Here is a 22,793-nt window from a genome sequence, read left to right as displayed (position 1 = left end):
ACCAAATGTAGTGTTATATGTCATTAGCAGTAATTGTTTAGCAGAACAGTAAACATGTCAATAATTATATGAAAATAGCGCAGGCCGATCTTTTTGATAGTCTTCTTTCCTCCGCAAATTCTTCTTTTCATCTTTCTTTTAAAAAGAAGTTAGTAACATATTAGTCGTTTTCAGTTTCTTCGATTGTAGCTACTGATTATTAACATTCTTCTATTAAATATGATAAAAAAAGAAATGCTCTAAGAGTACATTATTCACTATCAATTCATTGCAGAAAAGAACCAGATGTGTAACATCGGTATTTTAGTGATGATGTAATTCGACTCTATCGTCCAATATTTGATCATTTATCTTCAAATTTGGAAACTTGCCACCTTACTAGGCTGCTATTCTACAAGTAGTTGTAGAATAGGTAAAAAGTAAATTGAATAAGACTGACAGATCAAAAGGCACATGACGAAATTAACTGAGGACAAATGTAGGCTTTTTTAAACACCAGATTTATTTTCTATTAGCATGTGCGCGCAGAAGTTGTGATGAGAACCGTCCGAAGTTAGTAATCACTTGATTGCTCGACTTATATCGAACTTGCTTCTACCGCAACTCCGTCCGCTTGAATTAAAAAACAAAAGCAAGTAGCCTATGTATTCTTCCAGATTATTCTCTGCATCTGTCCCAAATTTCATTGAGATCCGACCAGCAGTTTAGGCCACAAACTCTAACAAACATCCATCCATCCAACCGGGTGGATGGATGGATGGATGTATGGTTGGATATCCATCGGATCCATAAGGTTTATTCGCAGCGGTCAGTAAATTCAAAGAGCTATATTGTCATTACATCATCTGCATATATTCTGCCATTGTACTAGCTGCAGGAACAATGGTTCGGTCTTAACACAAGGTTAGCACATTTAGACTACTAGACAATATATTATAAAGACAAAGTACTGATATTCTGCGCTTTCTACTCCTGTACTCTTACTGTAAGACTACCATAAGAGGTGCAGGAGCGGTGCGGGCACTAATCGTCGTTGAAGGTGTTACCCGGCCTTAATTGCTTGCCGTATATCGCGCCATCTGTCCAAATTGTATGCAACATTCACGGGCATAAATGTTCGCAATGCTCCGCAACGTTAGTTGTACGTTTTATTTATGACTGCAATTTGTCACACCGCCTGCGATACGTTCTCGCAGCCATTTAAACTCTAACCCGATCGGGGTAGACAGCGATGGTGATGGTTATTCATTTTTCAAATTGTACACATCATACCAGATACAATTCACGTCTTTCCCGCTGCATTAAGACCGATGGTCTCCACTAGGAACGAGCGCTTTAAGTATACACGGGCGTTATTTGAAAAGCACTTAATTGTTTTTACTCTAGTGATCACTTAACGCAAACAAGAAATTACTGGGCTAACAGCCAACCCTTCTAATTGTTAGGTTGCTAAATACGTTACTTAACATTCTAACATCATCTACTCTTAAGTAACCTACAAACAAATGTTTTATTCATACAATATCTATTCACTGTTTATGAATCCTGTTACCACGTCAGCTCGATTATTTAAATTAAATTTAGAAAATGCTTCACGGAACACTCGTATCTCTTCTGCTTTTTCATATATCGGTGCTTCAATAAATTAAGGTCAAATTCGTCAAGTAGATCATACCTTTTTGGTAATAGGATTTATTTTTCGTTGGTCTATAATTTGTTAGTTATTGAATAATATTTTAATAATAGAAAATAAACCCTTGAGATTGTATCGAAAAATAAAACTACTAAATCACATTTTTAGAAATGCCTTTTATCTGTGATTCTGATTACTCAAGTCAGGCGACATTTTTCCTATCTATCCCCGCAAAATTAAAGCGCGGTTCTTGCGACCTTGCATAAAGATCGTGAGGTATGCAGCTTTCTTCATAGTGTGTCTAGCACGAAGTTAATTAGCAAATCAAATTGCATTTAACAACGAATCGCGTGCTACTTAACTAAAGGTGACATTGAATTAACACACCTCTACAGTTTCTTTAAAGAAATGTACAAAGAAACTAAACACAATATTTAATTTCTAGTAAAGATTATTTGATGAGAATGATCTAATTATCTCAATTGCTTGATTCTATTGAGTCTTAATAAGAACTTTATTTTCCTATCTATTTCAGAGTGTATTGTCGTTTGATGCTCACAATAGTTAGATAGAAAATATGTCATAGTGACATATAGATATATTACATTGTAGGTCGGAATATGACAGCTTGATTTACGATATTCTATCCTAAGTAGGAAGCAAATAATTCTTCGACCGTACAAGCTGTGGGAAACGACAATAAGGCTTAAGTCTTCTTGGAAACTATTTAATTAATACGACTTGAACCAATTCGACTTTCTTAAAGTTTGGGACATGAATTGATTTACTATTCAGTGACTATTTCAAATTAAATTTCTAGCTTTTTTATACCTGTACCTATCCTAAAATTATCTTTCACAACGAAGGAAGTTTAAACGAATATTTAATAAGCATGAATGACATATGTTTTATATGCATACTAAAATAATTATATGCTTAAGGAACGGCTTCAAGACTGGAGATAATCTTGATTAGTTTGAAAAGATAACTCTTAGCTGCGCGCTGCAGTGTTCTTGTTGACTTATGCAAGCGATATCTAACGACTTGTGGTTAAAGATCACTGTGGGTTCAAAGATAGGGAAGATCACTACTAAACAACTAAGCACTTTCTTAGTGGTTGTAAAGCAGCCTCAAAAATCTCCAACGGCATTGGAGAACGTTGCCAATAACTGGGTGTTTTCAAAATGAAACACGAGTTCTGTGATAGCGAAGTTAATTTAATCAACACACGTTGCGTGAGGTCGGTTATTCGTCGCGAACTTCTATATCGCGATCTAGAAATTAGTGCTCATAAATGCACGCCATCTCGTGGCGAATAACCGCAAGTAGAAAATTATAACAACATTGGACAGTGGTGATTTATTTATTAACATATCATGTTATTTAACAGAACAATAGCTATCACGACTTTTAAAGACCAAAGCGTTTATATATCTTGCTACTAGCTTTCTCCTACGAATTAGTCCGCGTGGAATAAAAAAGAAACAAAAGTGAGCCTAAGTGTTCCTCCATGCTACCAACTACATCGATACCAAATTTCATGGAAGTTAATGTTAGATAACAAACGTCCATCCATCTAAACATTTGCATTTATAATATTGTAAGATTATTCGTATTCTTTAAGTGACATCATTCCTTGCTTTATAGGGAAAAACTCTTACTCGTAAAAAAGCAAGTCCTCGTAATACCCTTCCGATGCCCTCTTTGTTGCGAAATAAATAGGTATTTATGCCAAACGGTCTCCTAATCGGTTTGCTTTAACTTAAAATGAAACACAATGTAGTAAAGTCTACTTTAACACTTAATTAACTGCTACTGTTTCCTAAATACGTTAAAATTATTACATCGAGTTTTAGTTCATGCGAAATCTTAAATTATTAGAATAACGTTTTATACTTTAACTGCGAATAATGATAAATATTAAATACCAAATTTCGTCCGCGGCTCCATCCGCGTGTAATTAAAAAAGCATAATTACCCTTTATGATCTTCCAGACTAAGATCTACATCTGTGCCTAATTTCATCAAGATCCGTTTAGCCATTTTTGCTTCAAGCTCTAACAAACATACATCCATCCATCTTAACTTTGGCATTTGTAATATTAGTAAAATATGTTTTAATTAGCTTTTGATATTAAGACCATAAACTAAAGAAGAGATCATTTATATTATGCCGTTATTAAAATATGAACGTAAAGTAATTTTTCATATCAATCTCCAATTTGTCGCATGTAAAAATATAAACTCTCTCTCTCTACTCGTACCTTGTATCCACATCGTAGTGGGTTCAGTTTTCTTTGTCAGTTTCTTCCACTTCGGTCTATCCTCGACATCTGTAGAAATCTAAACCGTTTTGGATTTAAATAAAAATCTAAGTAGTCTATGTTTCCAGATTATGCTTTACATCCATGCCAAAGTTCATCGTGATCCATTCAGCAGTTTAGGCTACAAACTTCAACTAACATCCATTCATCTAAACCTTTGCGATTATAATATTAGTAAGATAGGTAATTAATCGATCCGATATCATCATGTTACAATTAACAAATAGTTATACATTTGGAAACTTACCGCATCCAAATGCCAATCGACGCTATTAAATACATTTAATGTACTTCTATTCCATTGGTGCAGTATTTTTCTCTGAGGAACCCTCGCTGAAATTGGACCGCTGCCAATATCTGCGAGACCGTAGGGCATTCGTCCAGAGCCTTGAGATACGTTTGATATATTGTCACTGAATTTACGTAAGTATTGTTTATAAAAATTGAATTTCGACCGTGACATATATAACTCGTAACGACTTCCTTATTTGATGTTACATTTTATTTTAAATTTGTCGATATTAAAATGTAACTTGGACAAAAGACGTTAAATATTTCTCTTACTTCACTTCTAGATGCTCAAATCAGTCCTGACTTGAAGTTTTTATTTAATACGCTTAGCGAGCTCACCTAACTTATAACCACATTGTTAATTTTAGGTACGGTACGACCAAGGTTCTTTTGAAGTTTTTATAACAGACGAGCTGTTGCCCGCGACTTCGTCCGCGTAGTATTAAAAAACATACAAACTATATGAATTACAAAAAGTTACGTATCCCTCGGGAACCGGACATTTCTCGGGGATGAAGCTTATTCCTTGTGTACTCCAGACTTTGTTTTATATCTGTGCCAAATTTCAATAAAATATGTTGAACCGTTGCAGAATGATCGAGTAAACATTAAAAAACTAAATTAATGAATCCCACGGGAACCGTAACTATTCCCGGGATAAAAAGTAGCCTATGTGTTCTTCCAGACTCTAAACCTGTGCCAAATTTCATAGAGATCCGTTTAGCCGTTTAAGCTACAAACGCTAATAAACATCCATCCATCCATCCATCTATTCATCCATCGATCCATCCATCCATCTAAACTTTCGCATTTATAATATTAGTAAGATTAGTAAGATTAGTAAGATAGGTAGAAGTGTTACTGTTTAGTTACATATTACATGGTTATCGTATAAGTGGTACTACATCTCGTATCGAGCAGAGCAATTCCCTGTAACATCTAATTTATAGTTGTAACACGGCTCGTTCAACATTGATTAATAAAATATGGAACTGCAATACAGCCGATGTCCACTCGAGCGTTAAGCGCAAAGCTAAAAGCGATGTTTATAACTTGGTCAGCTTATACCAGCTTAGTATCAGAGCTCTATTTTAAAAAGTAAATTGAATTCCTAATTCAATTCACAGATAAAAACTTTTTACATTTTCTTTTATTATCCATTTTTTATATCAAGTAGGTTATGAATAGCCATAAATAAGTACTACTAGCTCTTTTAATAACCTACAAAGGCGAAAACCGACTGACCTAATAACATTTGGCAATCTCCTAGTTATTCTATGCTCTGGAAGTAAAATATAGTTCAATGTGAAACCATGAAACTGTCATAAAAATCTAACTTTTTAACTTATATACCTAATTTGGAATTATTATTATTTTTTAAGGGTATTTAATCATTCTACCAAAAACGTATCGTTTATTTCTATTGACAAATGTTCTCTAAAGTGCAATTTAGCGTAATGGAAGTTTAAGCTATAAGTTAAAAGACGCGCTCGCCTCTGCCAAAATCACTCAAATGCTATATTCTATTTTATCGAGCAACAAAACAATTTCAAACACATTTCGCCAATGGATATGTCTTAAGTGAAATGTCAGGTTACATCGTGGAACACTTTGTCTAAAGATTATCTGTATGGAAAGTTTTAGTTAAATAAAGTATTTTACTTATTTATGCTTGAGTGTGTATATTTTCAAGTATTCTGATATAGTGATAAAAGTCACCTTTTCCTCATTAACTTAACGATTTAATAAATTTGGAAATAATGCAATTAAAGCTTACCTTTTCAAACTAGGTCTGTTCGTTTATATTTATCATAAGTATTTAATATACTGTAAACTTGGATACCGTAAAATGTTATTTCAATTTAAAATATATTTACAAATCATAACGAGCTTTTATTTTACTAATATAATTTTTATGCTAAAAATATAATAAGGATATATGACAGAGATGATCATATAATCGAAAGAAGTTTGTGATGTCAAAGTATTATGATAATAGACATTGCGGACATGCATAAGACATGAAGGTCCAGTGCTCTCGTAGCGGAAAACAGTCGCGTAGCGCGTCTGCTACGAACAACTTGCCTCTACACGGTACGCTCCCAAGTTAATACAAAGTTAACCCTCCTATCTAGTGTTAAGAATATTTGATACTCTGTGTGCGGTTTTGATGTTATCGTGTAGTTTTACAAAACGTTAAACAAATGACGCGGAACTTAAAATATTTTTAATTAAAATTTAATCAAAATCAAAATCGATGAATTAGTTTTCCGTCGTTCGACATCCAATTGACAATAGTAAAATAAATTGTAAAAAAAGCTCATTCCATATTAAGCAAGTTCGACTTCGAGTTGGAACAAAAAGCGAACTGTTCATACGTACTGCTGGCACATAAAATAAACTTTCTTGTGAGCTAAAACAATGCAGTGAATGTGAGTACAGTTTGATTTTGTTTTAACGTAAAAATATTTTAGTTTAAATTAAAAAAAATATGTGAAAAGATAGTAATTATAAATTATATAGATTATTACATTTTTTTGCACACCTATATTAAATCTTATGTAGGTTAAAAATAAATTCAAGATAATAGTGACTATACGTTAGATTGGTAAATTAAACGCACTATAAAAAAGGTATGTAAGTAATAAAAATGGTTAAATTATTTCTTTCTTTTAATTTTTTATTACATTCTGAATTCTTCAAAAGTGGTACATAAAACAGTCCGCCTATAGTCGCCACTACTGGCCAGTTTGGGCTGCATTTTGTTCCGTATTTCAACGAACTCTTTACAAAGTCGCTCACCGTAACTGTCTTTTAAATTTTTAATTCATTTAGGTTCGCGCACAACTGTGACGAAGTTGTGATTTTGTTGCTACTAAAAGTTTCTAACTTTTAATAGAAGTGCTTTTTATCTAAACTACTTACGATACTGGGAATAATAAATTTATACACAACTCTTGTATGAACCATCTATCTTATGCTCCTTGAAAAAAATATACAAATGTAAGTATTTTGGCAGTCGAAATCCACGGTAAATCTACGCTCCGTTCTCATGCACTCTACGCTCTCATAGTCCTCTCTTGTATAACTTCAATTTCCTATCACTTTAGGAATTGAATAACGATCGTACATAGCATAGTCACCCTCGAAATTGTACCAAGAAAACTCTTTTCGTGATTTATTTAAGCTGATTTACGCATTTCTGTAAATGTATTATAATAAGTATAGATTTTTTGTAACAGATTAAAGAGAACGCTTAGGTGTTCATAAACCTTTGCGAAGCTGACCTTCTTCATGTAGAAATTAATGTTTGAGAGTTTAGGTAATCTTTTCATTTCAATGTTTATTGAATATTTATGTTGACATAATTGGATAATATCTGTTAAAAATATATCAATCTATATCTATACTATTATAATAAAGCGTAAACACACTTCTTTGTTACCTAAGATGGCAGCAATCACAGCATATTTTTATATAACTCTTTTTTTTAATAAAAATCCCTACACTTAACTCACGCTTTGGGCTATATATTTTCACGCCTTAAACTTTGGGGTAAATATTTTGGATAAAAACCCTATTGTGGAAAAGAGAACATAAGTTGATGCCAACATCAAGGAAGCAAGGTTGCCATGGTTTGACATCATGTCATGTAATTTTGACATTTGCAATTGATAATTTGACAAATGTGAACAGTAAAATGATTTTTTTACAATTTCATGCGGATGAAGTCGCATGGGAACAGCTAGTATTTTATACATGTTAAACCCTGATTACATAAAGCGAGTCTTGTTTTCACGATAATGTTCACAGTCTGTAACAATTAATTAAAATTTATCGATAGCGATTTTAAAAACCTGGGAGCGTATAATTTATTTCATAATTAATACATTCTACAATATCGTTGGAAATCATTCACCGAACAATAATTGACTCGTATTAATTAACCAAACTCCAATATTGTCTGCTTTTATTTGTACTCACTTTATTCTTTTGTTGAGTTGCCAATTTGAAAGAAAGACTATTTTGAAAAAAGTATGTTTCTTGCTTGAACAATGCTTATTGTTTCGATGTACTTTTGGTCGTTTTAATTTGTCGTTGTGATATATAATTAACACAACTTCGTTCATGATATCCTCAGTCGTATTTTTAACCTGATAGGTATTTCGTTTCTCGTAAAATTAAAACGAGAATAATACGTATCGACGTGGTAAAATGAAATCTGTTTCGGGCTTTCAGTGAGATCTGTTCTAATCTGATCTATTTTGATCGCATCAGTTCCTCCTAAATAGTTCGATGTCCAAGCGAGACATTATATAATTGCATTCCACAAATAAGCATTTAACCTTTTCAACAAAGTCTATTTATTCGTAAAGACCTTTGCAATAAATATATCACAATATCTCTTAACGCTTGATGATATTGCTTATAGACCCTGCCCTTTATCGCCCTAACATTTCACCACAAATAATAAAATTATTAATAATAATTCTGTTTTACTGAAATGTCTAGGTAATAATTTATCTACTTATTATTGTAGAACTATTTAATGTTTGCTTGTGTAACAAACTTTTTTTATATAATATTAGGGTGGCAAGCGAGCAAGCGGCCACCTGAATCCACCGAAATGGAAAGCGACCGCTGCCCATAAACATCGCAATTGCAGATGCGTTGCCTACCCTTCATTGATAAGATATTTCCCCTTCCTTAGCGTCTCCTCTACCGTAAAATCCACTTTTCCTTCCATTCTTTCCTCTTAAGAAAAGGGTGGAAAGGGAAAGGTACTAAAATTAGGCCTCCGGCACCACACTCCTCAGACGAAACGCGGAATTGCTTCCACTTCACGCCTGTTTTCTGTGTGGTCGTGGTATTGCTGGGGACGAGGCGGACCATTCGTGCGATAATGTTAAAGCGGGCTCTTCCACTGTTAAAACTTAACTCAATAATACTTGGACAATTTAACCAAGTGACCTAAGAGCTCGTCCAATTCAGTAAATTAATCGAAGTTTCAAACACTTGAGTTCTAAAGACACAGCTGAATTGATGTACCGTTTGTGATTTACATTAAAGTTGGAAGTTTTGGTAATTTAAAAATCGACTGGTAAAACTTAAACACATGGATCAAATTTGTTTATTTCACTTTGTTAATTTCGCTAATATTTTTTCAGATAGAAGTTATATTTTATTACAATTTTGGCAATCGTGTCATGGAAAATACATTTATTTTTTTACATAATACTTATTTAGGCGCAATGTTTAAGGTCAATGACTACTTTAGAATTAAATTACATTGTGATGTAAATTACGAAAATAAATTACTTCGTTAGTATCTAAGTAAGGAAACCTACCAAGTAACAGATTATGCAAAGCGACGTCGGCTTCATAAGTATGAACATACAAATATTAACTGTTATATACAATATTAGACTCGCATGCATATTTTAACACTTATCATATAATTATCTTTTTACACTACATTACCTTTAGTGTTTGGGATTCCAAATCCAAAAGCAAAGGAATTTACTCCAAGAGTATTTTAGTATTACGCATCGATTAGACAGTTCTGTAAATTGGAAATGTAACCTAGATTACAAATATACATCGGAATATTCAACACCGTTCTAGTCAAGATTATTAATATTAAGTAGCTTTAAAAAAATTACGACAATCGCTAGAATTTAAATTAAACCAAAATTCAGCTTATTGCCAGCTCGTTTCGAGGTAAATTGCTAATTTGGGACGGGTATAATTTCTGTGTGCGCGACGAGCAGCTTGAAGCACGTAAAATCTGCTCTAAAAGTATAAAATGTCTTTTGGGTTGAATTAAGTACGGCTTCAAGAAGTCTATTTCGATGAATTCTTGTTGACATCAAAGAGTACTTCGATGTTACCCCACTTAAGGAACGCAACAAGTTCTGTTTAAACTGCCAAAGATTTTGTTCATTGATTTCTATCAATAAATAATTCAATTTTGAACGTAAAAAACTAGAGTTAAATAACTTATGAGAGATGTAAGGAGATGTTACATGTATGTTGTTGCTTTTTGAGAATGTTTAATATTGGCTGAAATAAATAGTAAAGAAAAAATAGTAATAAAAAATCATATTTCTCGAATACTATGTACTCGTACTTACGTAGCTTATAACGAGGATCTCATATTAAAAAAAATGTCTGTAATATCTAAAATGGCTGGACTAATTTTGTCTGGATATTGACGGAAAGCTTAGCTTAAGTGTGCGGGAGTAGCTTGGCCATTTTTTAAATTCAGCGGTGATGAAGTTACGCGCGACCGCTAGTTCATTTACATAAGTTATGTTACTTTACTCAACAGTTATTAAGTAAATAAAAATTAAATAAAGGAGTTTAATTATTACTATGTAATGTTACGTATAATTAAATATTATTACTGGTTTAAAATCAATATTTTTAATTAAAAGAGAACTCATTACATTAATAAAAGACATAAGAGGCCAGCACAGCTAATTAGTGTATAGTGCATAAGTTAAACGCCACGTGGGTAAAGTGAATTGAAGTGTAACCTTGTTCATACAAAACTGGAGACTTCAGAGAGTATCTCATTAATTATGCACGTTACCGTAGGTTAACACTGCCTGAACACCACACACAACATATTGTTATCTCTTTAGAGCATAAAAGAGACGATTATATATTTTTGTTTTACAAGTTTGGTAGTGAAAACTTACTATAACATTGTCATACGAATGCTTAAGAGATTTCGCTTGATATCCAACCATTTTCTGGCCTCAAGTAATTTTCTGTGCCTCGCTCTCGTCTACGAGGCCGGGGCTTCTCGTAGATTTAAATGCGCTTTTTGCTCTTTAATTACCAGTACTCGTAACATTTTACGCGACATTTGAAGAATGGTACAAGCTTTTTTCAGGTGCACATTGAAAATGTTAATTTCTGTTCCATATATTTGTGCATTTCTGTAATTGCTATAAGGACATTTTAAATAAAGTTAATAAAACCAAAGTTTGAGACGGAATTGTTTTTAGAAACCATCTAGGTGATAGTCATTAACTAGACAATGCCTCTTATTACGAGTACAGCGAGTATAATCTTATCAACATATGAAAATTGTTTTTTATTTAAAAGAAATATCAATGCTGCTATACTATTTTAAAACATTACTCAATTTGTTTAGCTTCGTTTGAGAAATAACGTTATTTCTATGTAACAAAATGTACATCTGACTAAAATGTAAATCAGCCACAAGCACGTTTGCGTCCAAGCCAACCTCAACTCCAATGTAACAAACTAATCATTTAATCTAACGGAAGTCGGCAATTTGTACTGAATAGATCCGTAAACGCTTTGATTATGCAAATTATCGGTCCTCTGTGCAATATTTGAATTCTCACCATTCAAGCAGCTACCCTAGCTATATATTGTGTAACATATTTTATTTGATATTTTTAACAAAAAAAAAAATGTCCTTTTAATTCTTATTTAAAAAAAAATTGTAATAATTAATAATACACAACAGTTATCATTTCTTATTATGGTATTTTCAAAATTATAATATTATTATTTAAATGCACATTATCTATTTAAGAAAAACATTCTCGCTTGATAGCAGTGAAAGTGGATAACAATTTCCATTTTAAATCTGTTAGCAAAAGAATACGAGTAGTTATTCTTCTCTAGGAGCGATTTTACTTACGGAGCAATCCCCGTAATGCCGGCCGGCACTTCACTCGAGAGCTTGTAGCCTCAGCGCCATTATACTATAATATAATACATTAAATAGAAATGAAAATAAAAAAAAGCATTGCCGTTCAAAACTAGATAAGAAATAATAAAAAACCATCGATATAGATTTTCTTATATCATCATCAACTTGCCCTTGTCCCTTATGGAGGGTCGGCACAGCATGTGCTGCTCTTCCATACATCTCTATATTATCAACACGTAACCTAGAATCTAACTTAGCGCCTAGGTAAAACTTAACACATCTCTACAACATATCTATAAGAATGATTTGTTTTTTATGTTTAAACTAGCTCGCGACTCCGTCCACGTGGTTTAAAAAACCAAAGTAAGTAGCCTATGTGTTCTTCCAGACTATGCTCTATATCTGTGCCATATTTCGTTCAAATCCGTTTAGCTGTTTATGCTACAAACTCTAACAAACATCCATCCATCCAAACTTTCACATTTATAATATTACTAGCTTCCACCCGTGACTCCGTCCGCGTGAAACTAAAAAAAAAAGTGAGTAGCCTATGTGTTCTTCCAGACTATCCTCTACATCTGTACCAAATTACACCGAAATCCGTTCAGCCGTTTAGGCTACAAACTCTAACAAACATCCATCCATCTATCCATCCATCTAAACTTTCGCATTTATAATATTAGTAAGAAGAATTAGTAAAATATAACCTAAAAGCTACTCGACCGATATCAAAAATTATATTACCAAAAACTACATTATCACCGAGTAACATAGACTATATTGATTACTTTTATTTTAAACTAGCTTCCGCTCCCGACTCCGCCCGCGTGGAATAAAAAAAAACAAAAGTGAGTAGCCTACCGTATGTGTTCTGCCAGACTATCCTCTTCATCTCTAATGAATTTCATCGAAATCCTTTCAGCGGCATTTATAATATTAGTATGAAGAATGATTCCGTGCATACAAAGTCGCGGGCTAAAGCTAATATAAGATAAAATCTTGGTATATAATGCAATTTTTCAATAAACAAAACGTAACATAAACATTAAAATCACAAAGTTATTTCCACTATTTGAAGCGACATATCAATAACAGCAAAGGATGCCGCCCTCTCTCGGTCGGTGCAGCCACACGTGCTCGATTCCTTTTGCAAGGCACTGAGCCTGCACAAGAGCTTTCCGACACCATTCTCAAAGCTATTTGAAGACTTACTTTCAAATCGATTTACGAACCGTAAGCTAAAAGATGTCAACAACTCAAAGATTTTATTCTAAACTGCTTTACTATAAAGCAAAGCCGATTTATCTTTTTTCTTACTAATGTTATAAATGTGTTTGTATGTGTTTGTATGGAGGGATGGATGCTTGTTAGAGTTTATAGGCTACACGAATATCTATGAAATTACACATAGATGTAGAGGATAGTCTGAGAGATTGGTTACTATTAACGCTTTTTTTTATTTGCGCTTGAACGTAATCGCGAGCGACATCTATTAAATTATTAGAGGATAAACACAGATAGTATTTACTAATAATTTATATAAATCAAGAGAATGAAAGCTTTAAAGAAGATCTCGACTGCCACCCTCCGGCTTTGGCTTAAATTGATTGATAGAGGCGTCCCAAAAGGGTACTCAACGAAGTAATACATCTCTGCAAACTCAGTCATCAATTGATTTACAGTCGATGGAAATGAATTCCTTCTATCTGGCTGTTTTAAAATACGATCGTCGTATTGAAAATTTTTGTCAAAATAGAAAATGTAAATCCATACTAATATAATAAAGCGTAAACACACACTACTTTGTGACGTACGATGTCAGCAATCGCAGCATATTTTTGAATATTTATTTCTTTAATAAAAAGCCCTACACTTACAATACGCTTTAGGCTATATATTTTTACGCTATTAAAGTTGGGGGATATACAAATTGAAAAATGTGAAAAAGGGACCATAAACTAGAAGCTGCAAACATTAAAGAAGCAAGGTTGTCTCATCATATCGTTTTGACATTTGCAATTGATAATTTGACACATGTTAACAATAAAATTAAATTTTCATAATTCTATGCGCATGAAGTCGTACAGCAACAACTAGAAAATAATAAATCAATATTGTAAAATCATAATTCCACATGTACAATTCAAATACATTTTCTTAGTATACATTATGTGTAAATCGGTGGTTTAGAATTTATTTGGGCCTTAGCCGATGTTTTCTTAAAATCTCAAATGCTAAGCACTCGTTCGTGTCTGAATGTCAATGAACCGGCTGTGCAGTACGAACCACGGAGAAGCGTCCAAACATAATATAAGTATTCCTAACAAATATATGCTAAGAGTCAAAATCAATATTCAGTCACGAATGTGTTATTTTTAAAGAATATTAATTATTATATAATTAATTGCTATTTAAATAAAAATCGCAGTATTAATTAAAACTCTTTTGTATTGCTTTAAAAATATCGAATAATTTAGAATATGATTCAAATAATACTTGTTTCATTAAGTTACTATTTTTCGCCCGCGACTCCGTTCGCGTGGAATTAAAGAAAACAAGAGTAATAGTCAATGTGTTCATCCAGACTATCCTCTACGTCTATGCCAATATCGACCCGTTCAACCGTTTAGGCTACAAACTCTAACAAACATCCATCCATCTATCCATCCATCCATCTAAACTTTCACGTTTATAATATTAGTATTAGTATGATTCAAATAATTTTCGGATTCCGGATTCTTTCATTTCTTCAAAACCAGCAAAATTAAGGTCATTTAAAATTCTATTTAAGGAGACTTTATTCTTACTAATATTATAAATGCGAAAAATGTGTGTTTTTTATTTCCGTACCGTCGGAATTTCGGGCGACATCTAGTAAAGAAACTAAACGTTCTGATTGATTCCTCAAAACTATTAACTAAAACTTCAGAGAACTATGAAATAATGAAAATTCATTAAAACACTATTAAACTTATTAATTGAACTTACTTTACCATTCCACAAGTTAAGTGTTAATTAGAAGTTATTGAGTGTTATTTAGACCTGGGGCGCTCGCTTTGAGTTTCGTGGAATCTAAATTCGATTTGCTACGCTATCAATGAAGCTGGTTCGTTACAATTCTAAGGGTTGATTAACCAGTTGCTGTTAAAATAAAAAAGAATTTATCGAAGTTCGAATTAAGAATATTCTAAGGTATTATAAAATATCTAGGACAGGTAGAATTACTATAATGTACACTAAGAAGTGTTTAAAAACATATAGATGAAATGCAAGCCCCTATTTTTTTGAAGTCGGTTAAAAAAAAAGGATATAAAGGCGATAGAGTTGTACACTTTGTAAAAACGTTTTAACTCTGTTCTAAAATAATGATTTATATTCGAAGTAAGTTTGCTCTGAATTCTCCATATCAATCCAAGCACGCCTGTTTAATTGCACTTCAACGTGAACCTCGGAAATGAAATAGCGTTGCATTAATACCAGTTTCACACGAGGACACCAAAATGTGCTAGAGCAGGAAGACAGAACAGTACTGCTACTGTTGGAACGCACACATATCATAAAATTGGACGGCAGTGACATGTATTAACATATTGTACATATGTGTACCATGGTTACAAATTTATTTCAAATGCAATGATCAATAACAACAATCTCATTTTGGTTTGCCCAGTTGGCAATAAAAGGAAATGTTAGATACAAATACTCATAACCTTAACGTGAAAATTAATGGGTATTGCATTGCGCATATGAAAATATACGACTCTCTGGTGCGGTATGTTTTTATTTTTTTAAATCTCCATGTTGCAGTACGTATGACTATTTCCCGGGACGGTTCACCGACGGTAGAAATTAACGACTAACACAGATTCCCTGTTTCCATTAAAAAATGCTAGATGACGCTGTTCGAATGTTTCGATCGCAAAACTTTATGTATTCCACCATATTTACTAGCCTAGATAAATTCTCTCCGTAAGAAATTGAACAACATGTGATTAAATATTACGATATAAGAATGTAAACATCTAAATTATAAAGATAAAAATATATGGCGAGTTTTATGGACAGCATTTCTCTATGAAGAAAAAAATCATAACAGTGTTTCTGACACTTATTGGGTGTTGTAACTTCTGTATTAAAATGTTTTTAGTCGAAACATTTCTTTCTATTTTGGAGTTTTAAAATTTTGTGCATTTAAACGCATTCAAAACGTTCTTTCGTGTTCTAAATATTATTGTACACTGAAATAAAAAGTTACAGTACAGATTGCCTAAATTAAAACGAATCACTTCACTACTAATTCTATTGAGTAATTAAAACATAGGTTTCCGACGTTCCGTCGATGTTATCTTCAAATGAATGGAACTTCCCACGTTGTAGTTGTTTGCTGTAGTTCGATAAACTGTAACTTTAAGTTAACAATTGTTGGAAACATCCCGTTTCCTTTATTAGATTTGAACTAGTACAGTCCGCTGTCTGTTGTAATCATTAAATACTGCATTGAGATTCTGTAACTCGTAATAATTTGTTAAAAAAACAGGTTAATTTGAAAGTTTTTCAACACGTAATTGTTTTAATATATATCGTTTTTATGACCGACTTCCCAAAAGAAGAAGGTACTCTATTCGTCTGCATTTTTTATGCTATCTATTTTTTTTGTAATATACGGTGGCAAAAGATCAAGTGGCCACCTGAATCCACCGAAGTAGAAAGCGACTACTGCCCATCCGCAATTTCGATGCGTTGCCTACCCTTAATCCCTTATTATTTATTGCAATATAGACAGACAGAGTGAACTGGCGGCGTACTGTGGACGCCCTCTGCCCCACTTTGGGGACATAGGAATAGAAGAGAGAGAATAAGCGGGACGCAAGGAAAATCATAATGCGGCACAGCTTAAATGTACCTGAATGGAGAATCCTTAAAAGCTAATTATTTTGTGAAGTGCAATTATTTTTTCGACGTAGCGCGTCACCGCTAACTTTAATTAATATTTGCGCTTTATTCAAATCCTCTTTTACTTCAACGCCACTGCGGCATCCTCCAGGAGGGTAACTCTCTTAATTAAAAATATACCTGTCCCACGAACAAGTTGAAGCGACACCGACAAACAAGTTATAAGCCGGATTAAACGATGCTCAACTCATATTATCTCTTGCTCCTAACACTGTTTTAAAACATTAAATTTTAATTACCAATAATTCAAACGATTCCTCGAGATTGCAGATACTTGATAATATACATAAAATTTTCTTTAACATTAATAAATAACACTGGGAACCACCGAATATAAATAGCAAACTGATAATTAGGAAATTAACACAAAATTTATTTTAATAACAGATGCTGTTTCGGTATGACAAGCGGAGCGGAAAAGCGGCATATGTGCAGCATATACAAATAAAAACGTAACAATATATTAGTTAAGTATAACTTAACCAACACTTTGACTTATGACGAGAAACAATAATAAAATTGTGATCATTATTTAGAACATACCAATGAAGGCGTCCAAATTTTATTGAATTAGATAAAATAAATATAACTAATAAATTATTAGGTTATATAAAATAAGTAAAGCGATGTGTTAGCGCGTCCAGCGTTGCTGTCGCGAAGTTGTGGTGAACGCTATGCGAGTGGGTCGGTGTGGGGGCGTGCCGTGGAGTGTGCGCGGCGGTATGGTACTCGTTGAGTGAAAGGCGCGCGAGGCTTGCGGCAGCATGGCGGCGGTGGCCGGCCTCTACGGGCTCGGTGACGAGCAGCGCGCGCGCCACCGACGCGGACAGGCCAACGCCGAACGCTCCGAGTCCAGGGATGACAATACTGAAGCGTAAGTCCAACTTTACATTTTATTTTGCAACCTCAAACCACTCGACGAATATTAACTTCGCCTTGGAAAGTTTAACAACGGCCCAGTTATTAGCTTTTCGTCGACGCTTCAAGCAAACTTGTTCTGTAGCGGTCTTTACTTTTTATTGCGGACTTCGCTGCTCGGACAATTAAATCCATTCATAAAGTTGTTTAAACTGTTTCAGTGCTTGAATTGTGGCGTTGCGAAAATCATTGCTATTAAAAAATAAATATACTTATACATTTTACATAATATGCAAAGACCAAACTCCTGTCAACTCCTGTCTATTTCAAATAAGACGAAATTAAACCTCCGTCTTATTTTTTTTTCTAGAATCGTCAAGATTAACTTTTCCATCCAAGTTTCACTTTCACTGTCATAACAAAGCGTTTCAAATAAATAAACTTTTGACGACTGACAGCTTCGTCTGATTTTTTTAGATTATCATCTGCTTGTTAAGAATGAATTGTTAGGTGAGTCTGGTATGAACCAGCTTCAGACACTCAATTCTGATAATTTAAACTGAACAGTTCGAGTGTTCGGTGTATATTGCATCAAGGGTACGTGTTATTAAAATAATGCGAAGATCAATTTACATTATCAAAAGTAGTTACTGTGGTTTTACAACTTTATTTTGTTAAGTATTCACCCCTTTACTTCAGTTCATCATCACCAGCTCACTATACGTCCCCACCAAGGGGCTCGGAGTCTACCCTAATAAGGGGTGACTAGGCCATAGTCAACCACGCTGGCCAAGTGCGGGTTGGTTGACTTCACACATATCTTTGAATTTATTCGCCAATATCGCAGGTTGCATCACGATGTTTTCCCTTCACCGTAAGAACGTCGAGTAAATTATGTAAATATGAAAATTCGAAAAATCGAAAATCACATTGGTACATGGCGGGATTCGAACCCAAGACCTGTAGATTACAAGTCAATTCAAACCATTGAGCCACCGACGCTCTTAACTTCGTTAATTAGATGAAAACTCCCATTAGCATTAATAATAGTTCTGAATAAGACTATACTGACAGGTATCCATCACGCGCCTACTGTCGGACCTAGTCCATCCCCTCATGTATTGATGTACATTTTATCTTATTTAATATGCGCACTATTTTCCGTGAAGTTATTTCCATAGTTTTCTGACACACTTCACGCGGACGAGCGCCGGATTTTACAATAAAAATTCATGTTAACGTCCCGAGCAGATTGTCAGGCACTGCCATAATTTACATAACTGTGAATAAAAACACACGTCTATTTTAAACATATCATAGCTGTATTTTTTGAATACCGACCAAATTAATTAATACGAAACGAACCTTTATCCAAATTTATAAAACGCGAGTTGTGGGTTCGAATCGAGTCTTCTCGTAATTTAATTTAGTAAGCACTAGGCTTAATGAACAGTGTAGATAATAATATACTTAAATGTTACTTACTTATAGTACACAATTTCTAATACTACGTAGGTGAATTTTAAGGATCGCTGAAATCTTTCAAGTAGTCCTAAACACGTTTCTCAACTTATCATGTTCATGATATTATTATGATATTGTAACTTGCTATTCCATGCTTATTAATTTACTTTTAAAAATGTTTCAAACGCAATATAAGTTAAATCCCGTTTCAAAAACCTGTCGAATCTTCGTACGAGTAATAGAAACACAAACGCACGCATGTTACCTCGTAGCATCGGTTTACGACGTTAATTTGCATACGTTTTTATTATGCGGCTTTGTTTGCCCTTACGCAATCCACGATGTGGTGTCGCGCAGTCGCAGTGCAGATCCAGAAGACATCTCTGGAAGATCCATTTATCATTGTTCACATCTTTCACTTGGCTAATTAATTCTTAAGAAGACAATACGGTTATTTTTAGAGATTATTCTAGAACCGTTCCTACGTTTTGAAAATCGCGTGATAAACCTTGTGTGAGTAATTAAAATCTTTTCAGTAGTTTTGTTGAATACAAAAGAATAATGTTTTTTATAACATTGCTAAGCATATGAACAAATTAATAATGTCACTGCGTTTACCTACTTGTAGATCCAATAAAGAAGAAGAAGCAAAACAAATGCATAAGTAAATTTAACATTCCCATCCGACTGTTCGCTGAACGGATAATAACCGTAGACAAAAACCCAGCTCCGTCTTTTCGAGAAATCGCTTTTATGCAAGTTGAAACTTTAATCAAATGAGATAGATGCGCTGTAATAGTTTGAGAACCCTAGAGCTTCCGTGTAATATAATAGCTTAGTTTCCAGCGTACACAAGGAATGGACAAATTTACTGTGCCAGGGGTAACGCTTTCGGCTTATGCAATAATTTGACACAATGTAGCAATAATTGTTACAACTCTAATAACGGTATATAAGATAGAAGACGTTCGTGAACACATTTTATTAACAGCTATTTGTTAGCGTTTATAATATTTTTAATGATGATAGGAATTTGGAATATCGTGGTTTTAAAACACGTGGGCTAGACAAAAGTTTGGTATTTACTTTATTGTTTTAACAAGAATTAAAATATTGCTAAGAAATAAAATGGGTCACTTTATAAACGTACAGAATTAAAGATAGCAAACGATGTGAAATAAATATGTTAACAGGTAGAACATGAAACATTTCCAACCCTACCTGTAATGAGAGTTGTAAACATTGCCGAGGGCAGCCCTGGGGAGGGATAAAGTCTCGGCCGTCGAGAGCTCGGATTGAAGAACGCTTAGTGGAAATAAATACAGTTTCAACCCGTTGTTAAGTTTGTATCACAACGGTCTGACGCGCGAAGAAAATAAATAGAAATTATTTGTAACAAGAGGTATATTGTTTAATTTTTTTACATATTCATTTTAAATACAGTGTTTTTTTAATTATGGATAATTACTAAATTAGTTTAATTTTACATTTTTCACGGACTTGCTGATTTTTTTTAAAACCTTACAATTTATTCATAGATGTCCGTAACGTGGAATAATAAATACATGTCATTTACTTAAAACAAATCTGACTTGAAAAAAATTATTTTTATCGTCTTATATTTAGCATCAAGTCTTGGTAGTGAACTGCATTCTACAATTTTAAATTTCACAAGCGATTTATCATCTCGGCGAAATGAATAAAACAATTTATGTAACATATTTGAGCTGTCTCCGTAAAAATACAATTCCATTCTGTGTTAGCAAAAGTATTTTGTGAAGGGAAACCTTTTGCTTTTTTTCTACACCACAAATTAGGTTATAACGATTTCGTATAAATGGGAGCGTCTTTTCACGAGTGTTCATTGGGAACCCATAGTAGGGACTATAACGAGAAGTTAAAAATCCTATATCTTTGTTTACATTGATATATCCAGTATTAACACATTTAAAGAAGTTCTTTCGATTTAGTACATTTCATTTGTTATTTACTAGCTTTCGCACGCAATTCCGTCCGCGTGGTATTAAAAACACAAAGGCAAGTAGCCTATGTGTTCTTCTAGACTATGCTCTACATCTGAGCCAAATTTCATCCAAATTTGCATAGCCGTTTACGCTACAATCTCTAACAAACATCCGTCCATGCATCTAAACTTTCGCATTTATAATATTAGTAAGATTAATTAATCCATGCGGAATTTAAAAAAAAAACTAAGTTGCCCCTGTGCCAAATTTCATCGAGATCCGTTAAGCCGTTTTAGAGATATCTCGTAACAAACATCCACCCTTAATTATTTCCGCATTAATAATGTGAAGTATAATAAAATTAATAATATGTAACTTACATTTCATTATTAGAAATCTGTTTTGTTTCGTAATTACCAACCCTTAATCAACAATTCAATTATTGGAAGCTTGTTCTTGAGTAAAGCCATGATAATCCTTTATTCGATTCTGGCTCACAGCATATAAGCGCTGCAACAATTAACTGTAGGTTTCCACTGCCTGAAAATTTGTTCGAAGACCTGTTGTTTTCTCCATCAGTCCCTTTCAAAAAAGCATGTAACATGTAAGATGTAACATGTTTAACACGCTCACTGCGAAACAGGCCGATATTGGCCTGACGAGGTACTTAAGCGTGTGCGGACGAAGAAAACTACATACATATGTACATACATGTCCCTCTCGCTAGTGCGAAGCGATCATCTCATAAAATGTATTCATCGTGTTTCCACAAAGATATACCAATTTAATCTATCCTAGTTCTGGTGGGTCTAGAAAGACCTGCAACTGGCGGAAATGTCAATCATGGGGGGGGAGGCATTTCGGTCCGCCGAAACACCAGATGAAGAATCATGATTTTACTTGCCGCAGTAAACGTGGTAAAAATGTTAAGGACGTGGATTTTTATCGGAAAAAAATCACAATACGCATATACGAGTACGTGAATAAGTTTGCGTCTACAAAGATGTCTCCTTTTACATATAAGCCGTACCTGTACATAGTTTTTTTTTAAAACAGAGAGTTTCCCTCTGTTCTAAAATTTCCATTTGTTTTAAAAATCATAACATATTGTTTGAACATATGGAAATGAATTTGGGTTTACCACAACTTTGTGGCGAAAATAAAGGTAGAAAACTTCCTTAACTTTAACGTTGAATACTATAAGGGTGTCACTCTTATCAATACTTATTGTAATCTCTGTTTTATCAAATAAAATGAAAGAGATGACGATATTTATTAATCCTTGTAGCAGTGGAATTCTACGATTACTGTTTGATAATGGTAATAAGTTTACTGGCAAGTTGGAGAATTGATGAGATGGCATCTCGTAGCGAAGACGGTCCTTCATCGTGAGATAATTGGCAACAGCAGAGGGCGCCGCAGGTTGCCACTTAATTGGGCTCAAGTTTACAAGCTTTCACTTATACTTGACTTTTTAACTATCATACTTTTCATCATTTTAAATTTTTTTTTTACAAAATCGACTACTACTAATTAAAGTACGAAGACAGTGTAAGGGAAATAGTAACTCATTTTTTTAAATGTAAGGTCTAAAGTTCTCGCGGTCGTCT

General features: G+C 33.7%; 1 protein-coding gene across 2 annotated transcripts in view; it reads left to right on the top strand.

Moving 5' to 3' along the window:
- Positions 1–22,793, top strand: part of LOC106108401 (potassium voltage-gated channel protein Shaker) — a 105,767-nt gene that overhangs the window by 34,098 nt on the left and 48,876 nt on the right. The window contains exon 1 of one of the 2 annotated variants that reach the window (XM_013289562.1): positions 17,600–17,771. The exons of the other annotated variant lie outside the window; for it this stretch is intronic. Coding sequence (XP_013145016.1) covers positions 17,662–17,771 — 110 coding nt within the window. The 5' untranslated portion in view covers positions 17,600–17,661. Of the gene's footprint in view, positions 1–17,599; positions 17,772–22,793 lie in introns of those variants that run through there. 2 annotated transcript variants of the gene reach the window in all.

The sequence above is a fragment of the Papilio polytes genome, unplaced genomic scaffold (assembly GCF_000836215.1).
Source record: "Papilio polytes unplaced genomic scaffold, Ppol_1.0 DF821544.1, whole genome shotgun sequence".
Classification (NCBI taxonomy): domain Eukaryota; kingdom Metazoa; phylum Arthropoda; class Insecta; order Lepidoptera; family Papilionidae; genus Papilio; species Papilio polytes.
This window is presented reverse-complemented; position numbering and strand designations above follow the sequence as displayed.